Source organism: Vicugna pacos, unplaced genomic scaffold (assembly GCF_048564905.1).
Source record: "Vicugna pacos unplaced genomic scaffold, VicPac4 scaffold_19, whole genome shotgun sequence".
NCBI lineage: Eukaryota > Metazoa > Chordata > Mammalia > Artiodactyla > Camelidae > Vicugna > Vicugna pacos.
The window spans coordinates 59,336,685-59,347,872 of NW_027328740.1; the positions used below are offsets into that span (position 1 = coordinate 59,336,685).

Consider the following 11,188-nt stretch of genomic DNA (forward strand, 5'->3'; position numbering starts at 1 on the left):
CTGTCTAAAAAGTAGCAACTGGAGGACACATACACACACACACACACACACACACAAACGCACACACACACAATCTGGAACAGCAGAGAGTTAAAATATGCTAAATTTATCATTATTGAGGAACAGGATCTAATAGATTATTTCATTTTTGATAGTGTTATAGGAATACTGGTCCAATTACATATAAAGTTATGAACTTAGAGATGATTTATAAAAATTTAGAGAGAATTTTCATTAAAAGGCAATATAGCTCCAAATCATTTAGGAGAAAATTAACAATAAAAAATTATTCAATCCAGCTAATATGGAATAACAGAGACCATATTTACCATCCTAAAATAAACCACTAAATGGATACAATATATGAAGCAATGATTTTTAAGAGAGGTGAAAACGATCATCCACTAGGACCTTGTCCTGCCACCCCCATACCAAGGCTGCTAGGCCTCCTACTGCCATCACCAAGAATGTCCACCAAGAGGCGACATTTCCTTCCTCTGTTCCTACTGCAGAGCAGTCCTTTTTCAGGTTTTGGCAGGCAGCTCCCAGAAGTGCTCTCGTGGGCCTTGGTCCCTTTTGGCCACCAGCAAAGGGATCAAGGATGAGCAGTAAGCCTCCTTACTCATCCAAGACCTAGGAACCTATCTGAATTCTGAGCAGGACTTCACTCTTGTCTGCTGTCTGGTACTCTCTGCCCGGCTTCCCGAGCCCCAGGCTTGGGCAGCCTGCACGCTGGCCACAGCCCATCAGAATCTGTTCCCCCGCCAAGAGGCCACGCGTGATCATGAGCAGGGCTCCAGGCCTCTGGAGCAGCATGGCTTGGACTGCGTCCTGGCCCTGGGCGCGCGAGCTCCATGCCCTTGGTTGAGTCAGTTAGCATCTCTAAGCTAAGTTTCCTTATCAGTAAAATGAAGACATATCAATATGGAAAAAAAATCAGACTCGGGGGGGAATAAATTTCTGGTGACTGAAGATTTTTTAAAATTTTAATTATACAGCAAAAGACATCATACAAATTTTACTACTTCAGAAATCTAAAGGACAGCTTCTACTGTTAAAACTAATGCATGTACGTACACAAACACACGTGCAGACACACTGACTCTGCTCCACATACTTCCCTACACACAAACGTACATGGACTCATGTATCACACACACACCTACCATACACACAACCACACACGTCCTCAGACGCACACACAAACATAGCATACTCACAACCACATACATCCCCAGGCGCAAACGCTCACAGCCACACACACACTCACAGTCATGTACCACACAATTCCTCAGGAGCGTATGTGAGCACACACACGTCATACACACCTTTGGCGTTATTCTAAATCAATTTACAATTGAGGGTCTCAGTGTCCATCGTTTTATCCGCTCAGAAGATCCTGTCTTCGGGGAGTGAAGCAGGAGCCCCTCCTCTCTGGAGATGGTCTTTACCACCTATAGTCTCAGTAGAGCCAACATAACTGCTCTGGACCTTTGGAAGTGCAGTTCCAGAGCATACCTGGGAGCTCACATCCTATATATCTAAACATTTTAATTGCAGGAGGTTGTAAGTTCCTGCCTTTACAAATATACATTCATTGTAAGGGGAAAACCAGGTTCAAAATTAGAATTCCCAGACCCCGGGGAGTCCTGCAAAGAAAGTGAGCGTGCGGGGAGAGCTGATTCTCAGTCTCTGATCACTAGCCTGACCCTTTTCTTCCCAATGCTGGGTCCATCCCTTGCCACAAGGGGCCTTGGATGTGCACAGGGGGACACTCAGATTTCACGTCAGGGCTCTGCATATACCCTCCATGCAAACAGCTGCCCTTTGGCCTCTCTGTGGGTCCTGGGAATTTGAACTCCAGGGAGAGCCGGTGCAGGCACTACAAATGGGTCAGGGGCTGCTGAGACGGGGCAATCGGGGTCCTGGTTTTCTAGAGCACGGGATGGAGCCAATGACCATGTCCCATTGGCCCTGCTGACTCCACCCGATGGAGGGCACGGCCAGAGGAAGTGTCAGGGCCAGGGGGACCCTCTGCAGTGCAGGACCCAGGGTAGAGGGCCCCCTTGCCGGGGTCTAAGGAGAGAAGCCCTAAGGAAAGGTCTGAGGAGGCTGTAAGGTATCCAAATTCCCATTAATTAAAAAGAAAAGCTTACCACAGGCGTGCGAGGGAAGGGTTTTGTTATAACAAGGGAAGGCACTTGCCAAGGTCTGGCCATAGAGGGCTGGTGGGTTTGCCAGGTTGATGAGGAACTGAGAGGCCGTTAGCCTCCCCTGGGTCTAAACACTGCCTGAATTCCTCCAGGTGACACTTAAATGCAGTGAGACTTGGAACCCTCTCAAGTTGTTAAAATATTCATGGTGAGCCAGTCAACTCTCTCCTCATTTTTGCCTATGAAAGCACGATAAACACAGGTGGGAATCTCCTCAGCCTGTTGGTTGGTTCATTGTTCATCTGGCCCCCCCTTATTGTAGGAGCCTTTATCACATCACCCAGGGCTGACCCATCTCAGGATTACAGCTGATTTTCCGCAGGTGGCATCACTTGCTTTTGACACGAAGGAGGCATGTTAGCCACCTCCCAAACACTGAGGCTTCTCCTGGGAGGAGCCTGCAGACACCCAGTCCAGCCTCTGCACAATGATACTCCTCAGTGTCACTCCCAGCTTGCTTCCCTGGTCTCTAACTCTGGCCAGAACCTCGCTGGATTGTCAGTAAATGTCACCCATTACACCACGTCTAAGCTTGGGGTCCAGATGTGACCATGGTTCTTATTTTCTTTCCGTCGATGGATTGTTTGATCTTCGTGTAATCGTGTCGGCAGGAAGGCCAGTACCGCCCTCTTGAGGCCTCCCTGAGCCGCCTCTGTCTATAACTGTCCTAGCGCCCCAGGGGATCGGGTCTGAAGCCTGGCATTCAGACACGAGGATGACAGCTGGAGAGACAGTAATCCACTCCTGCTGTGGCTTCTGCTGAGGTTCGATGTGGCCATGAAAACGGATCCCACAGGCCCTGACTTCACTTTACTCGCTGCAGGGATGCTCCCTCACTGCCGCGTTCCCCCCAGAGACCGAGGGCTTTCTGCTTGTTCCCGAAGGCCCCACCACTGAGGTGGCACTGGGTCCAGTGGAATGTCCAGCCTGGTTCTCCGCCAGCCCTTAGGGCTTTCGTGGGGCCTGGAATATCAACTACCCTCCCCTTAGGGGCCAGTTTGTCCTTTCCAGCCAACAGACCTAGGTCATAAGCACTTTAACTCACCTGAAGGTGTTTTTCTCACTTCAGGTGCAGTGAGGACTGGGTTTCTTCACACTTCAAGTGCCCCCGGTCTGGATGCAGACAGTCTGGCTCTCCCCCCAGGCCTGCAGGTCCCGGCCACACCTGCTGCTGGTCACTGAGTCTGTGCTGTGTTCTCTTCCAGGACAAAAGGTGCACTCTGCCCCTACCCCGCCCCACCAGCGGTGGCAGAGGCGGCAGACAGGCAGGTGAGCTGGGGCATGAGACCTTGCCCGCAAATCAGTGCCCCAGAGGCCGCTGGTGACTAGAGGGACCCCGGGGCAGAAGGCAGCATGGGAAGGGTGGAGGAGGAAGGTTCAGGATAAGGAGATGAAAGGGGGAACTGATAGCACTGTGAGGACCTCGACCATAAAAGGGAAGAGAAAAGACAGTGACAGCTGGAGCGGTGTCGGCGTTAAAAGTTGCAGGCTATTTTTTTAAATTTTACTAATTACCAATATAATTGACAGATTTCTTATTTTATTAAAGATAATGTGCCATGTCGTATAACAGGATATAGTATGTTATTATTTATTAAATAACACATAATAGAAGATATACTAGCATATTATGTTCTGTTTATTTATCAGATTGTATATAATACATATATAGGTGTTTTTATACATAATATATAATTCATGCATCTATATAATATATAACCCATAATAAATAATGTAAGATTATGATTAATATATAATATAACAAGATTACATAACAATAATGATGTAATTTTACCCATTGTATATCTTGGTTCATGACACATTCTCATCTTAGTTGTCTGTCAGAGATATTTACATATTAAAATTAATATTATAAGACACAGTTATGAACATATTACCCAGCATCATAACAGGAATATTGACAGTGACATACTGTGTCCTCTTTCCCTATCCTGCTCTTGGCCTCTTCTCAGAGGAAGTAACCAGCATCCTGAATCCTGGCTTACCCTTCTCTTATGTTATATTCACACACACAATATTTAAGATCGGTTAAAACAAATGAACTGCAGGTACGTGCAACTAAATGGATGAATCATACACTCTATGTTAAATTGAAAAAGTAAGCCCTAGAAGGTAGCCTATAGTGTGCTATGCTTTTAACTTTGTAAATATATGTCAACTAAACTCACTAAATTAAGAACAACTACAGCTAGAGTCCAGGTGGGAGAGAGACGGATAAAAGGTAAAGTGAGCAGATTTGCTGCAGGTGAGCGAGTTCCTTTCCAGTAACATGTCATTCTCTCTGAAGCAGGAGGCAAGGCCATCTGCTGGGAGTCAGGGAAGAGACAGAGGGAAGTTTAGAGGTGTGCAGAGAGCAGAGAATGTTGACACCACTGAGTGATAAGTGGGGAAATGTGCTCACTAGAGAAATCCTGGAGGATTACAAGGCAGTGGCAACATGGTGGGCATTGATTTGTCGTCTTAGAAATCTGTGCTGGGAGAGCCTGCTGCCTGCAGGCTCAGAACAAATAGAGCTGGGTGAACCGAGATAGAAGTCGTCCTGGTGAGGAACTGGAAAGATCAAGGGTCAAGGGGGTTTTGTTTGTCATAGAGTGCTGACTGTGGATGCAGAGATGGAAGTTGAGGAAGTGGAAGTAAGAGCAATGTGGACAGGCAGGAAAGTAGAGGAGTCAGTGCTTGATGCCCCAGTGAGGGTGAAGGAGGGCCAGGGGGGCTGGTGGAGAAGCAGCCGGATGGCTAGAGGTGGGCACTTAAAGGAGAGAGGCTGGAACTGGTATGGAGACACGCCCGGGTATGAGCCCGGGGGTAGGGTGAATGGGGGGTGGCTGGCTCAGGCTGACGGAGAGGAAGACCCTAAAATGACCATACTGGGTGGTGGAGGGAGAATCAACTTTGAAGTCTTGCTGGTAGGAGGTGAGGCAATACAGAGTTGGTGGTCCAGGTGCTCCTGACTGAGGCAGATGAGCAGGGAGGCCAGGGTGGCAGGCACTGCTAGGAAAGGATTTGGGTTTTCTAGGTGCTCCCAAGAGAGGAGGAGCAGTGATCTGAAGGTGGAAAGTGAGCACAAGGAGGTCAATCCAGGCACCTGATCAAACAGGGGGGTGTGAGGGGGCAAAGCGTCAACTCCAGAGATGGTGGCCCAGGAAGCAGGGGCCACAGGGGAAGTGAGGGGAAACTCAGAGAAGAGAGGGAGAAAAGGCTTCTGGGTGTAGGGGGAAGAGAGGCCCCAGGACAAAGGAGCACAGAGGCACCGTGATGAGGATGGACAGGCTCTATGGTGACACTGCAGGGGTGGCTGGATCTTTGTCCTGAGGGCTTAGTTTGGGGGGACTACTGACCTCATGAGGACCCCCCTCTCAGCAGCCTGGACAGAGGCTCTCACTCCTGAGAGCTGTGTGGCCAGCACTATTCCCAGAGGGGCTCTGCCTCCATCTTCTCTTATCAGACTTTCCTGCCCAGCCCCCGACCACCAGTGAGGGAGCCTGGGCCTCGCAGCTGCTTCCCATGGAGGGACACAGGCTCCTCGGAGAAGCAGGCTGATCTTACTTTTCTCCGTAACCTAGGGCCTAGCAAAGCGCCAGGCCAGGTGTGGGCCATGTAGGGGCTCAGATACTTACCAAACTAACTCAAAGCAGTAGAATAGCAGAGTAGGAGGAAGTGACCACTGAGCTCACAGAGTTCACTGCCCACACCCCCATTCTACAGATGAGGAATCAGAGACAAAGCGGTGAAGTAGCCTTGGCCAAGGTCACACTGCTCTTAAATGCTGGCTGTGTTGGGCATGCCAAGTGATGAGCTGCAGTGAAGGGGCTGAGAGGGGGCTCTGGGGCCAGACAGCTTGAGTTCAAGTCCCATCTCTGCCATTTATTAGCAGTGTGATTAATGAATGTCCTTACCTTTAAAGTGGAATTCATACTGGTGCCAACTCATTGAATTGTCGTGAAAAGAGCGTTCCTGCAACAACAGGACAGAGTTCTCTAAGGGTTTGCTGTTGCTTTGTTTACTATTATTGTCACCAAGTGAACCCTGAAATGAAGAACAAAGGCAGCAAGAATTTTTATTTTAAAGGATTTTAAAATCCTCTGATGAATGTTTCATTTCATCTATTCAAGTTTGCATTTGACCCTTATTAAGGACTACACAATGGATGACTTTTGACGCAATCTTGCTTCATGTCTTTAATTCTCACTAACGACACAGGCTATTTAACAGGCAGCAGTTTCTTTTCCAGGAAGAGGGACAAAAGGCTAAAAATGACTCAGTGTCTCTCGGTCCCCAGTGAGTTGGTTCTGACCTGCCAACCCAGCTTTGGGGAAGTGCCCGCTCCCCCTGGGTTCGCTGAGCTGCCCCGCAGCCTCCAAGGGGCACTATATCCCCACACGAATCCAGTCTCTTGGTTCCTATCTTTGCTTCAGATCCCTCAAGGACTGCCCATGATCCAGGGCCCCATCTGCCCCACCAACCTTGGCTGCTGGACTCCAGGACACTATCTTGGGTCTCAACCATCCTCTGTTCCTATGACAGTCCCACTATTCTACATTTTGTCCTTCATGTGTGGGCTCCTGTGGCTTGCCACACAGCAGGGGTCTCCCCGTCCTCCACCTTGGGTAACTGCATTTTCCTGCATGGTGCCTAGCGAACCCGTGTGGAGGCAGGAAGAACACAGAACAACAAGTGCTCAGAGGGGCTGCCTTTCCCACTGCAAGGGCCCTAGAGAGCTTTCTCCCAGCTGGTTATTCACAGGCACTGAAGCTGTGGAATCTCGATCTCACCAATTTAAAGGGCATCATCACTAATTACAAAAGCAATCATTTCTTCAGAAGCAAAAGGAGAAAAGACTTTGTGTTCCCCACCTCCAACTTTTTTCCTCCACCTTCAGATGTTCCTCATCTCCGGGCAAGGGTAGAAAGCAACTCACAGAATATTATTTTTGAATGTTTTTTCCCACTTTGAAGATTGCTTTCCCAGTACCGATGAAGGCTAGAATGGTTTAGCTTTCCAGGACTGAGTATTCAGAGGCTTGGGGGGGGGGAGGTGAGATAACTCATCAATATTGAACCTAACAGAGACATTAAAGGTTCTATTCTAACCAGAAAGGAAGCAGGACGCTATAGAAACAGGAAAACCATAATTGGAAATGCAGTAACGATTTACAAGAGAATAAACTTAAAGATGTAAAAATGAAAAAGGACATCAAAATAAAAAAATGTGGGAATGGGAGAGGGGAGCAAGAAAATATAAATTTTTTTCTTTTTTTTTTCTTCGTTATTCTTAGGATGTGTTGGAGCCTACGTGATTATTAGTCTAAAGGAAATAGATATAGTAATGGATTGATATATTTGAAGAATAAGGTAACCACAAATCAAAAGCATACAATAGAGTCGCAAAAAAACCAAAAAGAAACACTCAAAATGGCTTAAAGACTTAAATATTAGACAAGACACTATAAACTTCTAACAAGAAAACATAGGCAAAACACTATTTGACATACATCTCAGGAATGTTTCCCTAGGGCAAACTAAGCAACCCAAGCAACAGAAATAAAAGCCAAAATAAATAAATGAGACATAATTAAACTTATAAACTTTTGCACAGCAATAGAAACCATAAGTAAAACAAAAAGACAACCTATGGAGTGGGAGAAAATATTTGCAAAACATGAGACTGACCATGGCTTAATTTCTAGACTATATAAATAGTTCATACAACTTAATGAGAAAAAAATAAACAACCAAATCCAAAAATGGGCAGAAAAACTAAACAAGCAATTCTCCAATGAAGACACACAAATGGCCAATAGGCATATAAATAAATGCTCAATATCGCTCAATTATCAGAGAAATGCAGCTCAAAACTACAATGTTATCATCTCACAACAGTCTGAATGGCCATCATTGAAAAGTCCACAAACCATTAATGCCGGAGAGGCTGTGAAGAAAAGGAAACTCTCCTACATTGTTGGTGGGAATGTAGTTTGGTGCAGCCACTGTGAAGAACAGTATGGAGATTCCTCAAAAGACAAACAAAACAAAACAAAAAAAAAAAACCTTATCACCTAATCCAGCAATCCCACTCCTGGGCATATATCCAGAGGGAACCTTAATTCCAAAAGATACCTGCACCGCAATGTCCACAGGAGCACTGTTTACAATGGCCAAGACATAGAAGCAATCTAAACGTCCACTGACAGATGACTGGATAAAGATGTGGTATTTAGATATAACAGAATATTACTCAGTCATAACAAAGAAGGAAATAAGGCCATTTACAGCATCTTGAATGGAACTGGAGATGATCTCAATAAGTGAAATAAGTCATACAAAGACAAGTATCATATGATATCATTTATATGTGGAATTTTTAAAAAATGTTGCAAATGAACTTATTTATAAAACAAAAACAGACTCACAGACTTATAAACAAAACTTAGGAGTTTGGGATCAACAGATAAAAATTACTATATGAAAAACAGACAAACGACAAGGATTCACTGTAGAACACAGGGAACAGTATTCAGTATCTTGCAACCTATAATGGAAAAGAACCTGAAAAAGAATAGGCTATGTATATGTACAACTGAATCACTATGCTGTATACCTGAAACTAACAAAACAGCTGTATATCTGAAACTAACAAAACATTGTAAATCAAACACATTTCAACTTAAAAAAAATTGATAAGCTCTAAATAACTTTATTCAGAGAAAATCTTGAACTCTTCCTTCTTAAAAAACTTAAAATGGGTAACTTGAGCAGGACCAAATTATACTGGATGGGCAGTTACATATCTTCTCTAGCACGGGTCCGTTGCTACACACACACATTGTGTTTGCCTACAGGTAAGAACAGCCCTGAGTGCACAGGGAGTGAGTCCTTCTGGGACAAGGCCTCAGTGGCAGTGGCCTCCTTGTCACCGCTCCATCTCACCAGGAGGCCAGGGTTTTGACAGGTGAGGGGACATAGAGCTCATACATTTCAAATTGATTTCCCGAAAATACTATGGAAAAACCAAATTCACCTGCAGTGTGGGAAACATGAGCAGGGCCCCTAAGCAGACAGACAAGCCCAAAGTAAGATGGCCCGATGTTCAGATCAGAACCAGGACAACGACAACCTGGCCCCAGTTAAATGACCACCACCTCACCTGCAATGAACTGCTCGTATTCAATGTCAGGGATGTTTCTATTGAGACTTGGGAGGTCAAAGGAGTCGGACCAGGGAATCCAGACCTCGTTGATGTCGGGGCTCTGCCAGTGGTAGAGGTGGCCCCAAGGGGATAGCACCAGTACCGGCTCCTCCATCTTCAGCAGGGTCTTCAGGAGGAAGGCAATGTGGATGCAGACGTTCCTATGGAGGCTGATGCCCTCTGGAGGGTTCAAGTCACACAGAAGGTACCTGGCAGGGAGCAAAGGAGAGCGGGTCTTCAGGGCCAGGCCTCTGCACAGGAATCCTGGCTTAGATAGAACAGATACAACGGGAATCCCTGCATAGCCCATGGCCTAGACTCCAGAAACATTCAGCAGCTTCTGGTTTATAAAGTGGAGGCACTGCCCACCCATCTCCATGTGGTCAATTACTTCAAGTCCGGGAACAGTTGCGGAAGAAATCTTGGTGTCTGTCTAACCCCACTAAGCACCTGACTAGCACCTGAGCACCCGTTCCCCAGGGGCTCTCAAACTTCTTGTTCTACAGAACCGTATACAATCTTAACAATTACTGAGAACTCCAAAAGGCTGTCATTTATGTGAGTTAAATCTATCAATATTTCCTGTGTTATAAGTTGAATAAGAAGTTAGAAAAAGTGTATGAATTCACTTAAAAATATTAACAATCTACTGTATGTTACCATTAATACTCTTAAACTAAATTTAATTCTATTTTTCAAAACAAAAATCATTAGTGAGAAGAATAGCAGTGATTTTAATTTCTGCAAATCTCTTATGGACTGGTGAGAGCTGAATTCTCCTATCTGCCACTGCATTCCCTGTTTTGTGATATCACAGGCCAGGGTTTCCCTGCAAAACCCCACAGGAACTCGGGAGAGCAAGAGTATGCAAAAGGCAGGTGACATCCCGGCGTTTCTTTGAAAATGGTCTTGCACCTCAGTGGCCTTGGATACACTTTGATAACTGCTGCCCTATCCTAGGCGAGACTCTTCTACACTAGAGCCAGGCAAGGGTCCTGGATTCTGTAATTAGTTACGGCCACCACAACCCTCCCTTCTCTGTGTGTTTCTCACAACCTCCATTACTGCAGATGAGGATGTAATCCTCAGCCGGGGCCTCTAATCCCAGAAGACTGCTAAATTCAAGAGAGAGCGTCCAATCTGCCATCCCTACATCCCGCACAGTTTGAGTCAAGCCCTAGATAACTGCTTACCGGCACTGACCCTTGTCTTACTCCTGAGGTTGACAGAAGGAATCAAGATCTGGATGGGACTGAAATTTCCCTGCAGATAAACAAGGCTGATAAACAACCCCATTCCAACATCTGATTCTGGGGCTCTTCAAAACCCTGGTAAGGCCCCGCTTCATCTAAGATGGGTCCTCCGCCTGCCCTTCCCGGGGGGTTCTGGGAGGCCACGGCCACCAAGGGCGACCCAGACTCGCGGCCCTAGCCCCAGGGCCTGATGGGGAGGAAAGCTTGAGGCTGTGCCCAAGCCCTGCCCCGCCCCGCCCCAACACACTCCCAGGCACCACAGCCCTCCCCGGCCAACACCCCTACCCCGATCCCATCCCGGTTCATGTCCACCTGCCCCGCTGACGGCGCGGAAGTACGTTTACCGTCTGTGGGACGCCGCCCCAGACAGGATGTCGGCCGCCGACTGACCAGGCCAGAACTAGTCGTCAGGCCAAGCAAGCCGCCATCCCCAGCAGCAAATACCGCCATGGGTCCCAGGCAGTTACACACTTCCGGAGCCCGCTCCCCGCCCCAGAAGCGCACGCTGGCCCGCGC

General features: G+C 46.9%; 1 protein-coding gene across 10 annotated transcripts; it reads right to left on the minus strand.

The window, feature by feature from the left end:
* Positions 1 to 4,262: 4,262 nt before the first annotated feature.
* On the minus strand, positions 4,263 to 11,148 carry LOC140692960 (GDP-fucose protein O-fucosyltransferase 2-like). 10 transcript variants are annotated; one of them, XR_012068602.1, is made up of 4 exons: positions 10,958 to 11,086; positions 9,378 to 9,628; positions 6,131 to 6,260; positions 4,263 to 4,537 (listed from the first exon to the last, which is right to left on the minus strand). XR_012068602.1 is itself a non-coding variant. In XM_072957152.1 (4 exons), the coding sequence occupies exons 1-3, from the start codon at positions 10,966 to 10,968 to the stop codon at positions 6,145 to 6,147; spliced, it is 306 nt and encodes a 101-aa protein (XP_072813253.1). In that variant the 5' UTR covers positions 10,969 to 11,086; the 3' UTR covers positions 4,263 to 4,537; positions 6,131 to 6,144. The 10 variants fall into 10 exon arrangements, 4 of the variants coding, with proteins under 4 accessions (XP_072813253.1, XP_072813255.1, XP_072813256.1 ...); XM_072957152.1 differs by having other exon boundaries at positions 6,131 to 6,188; XR_012068601.1 differs by having other exon boundaries at positions 4,281 to 4,540.
* Positions 11,149 to 11,188: the final 40 nt, after the last annotated feature.

Coding starts and splice junctions, on each gene's coding strand:
- LOC140692960 (XM_072957152.1), bottom strand. Junction 6,189..9,377: donor ATACGAGCAGTTCATTGCAG/GTGAGGTGGTGG, acceptor CTGTTGTTGCAG/GAACGCTCTTTTCACGACAA.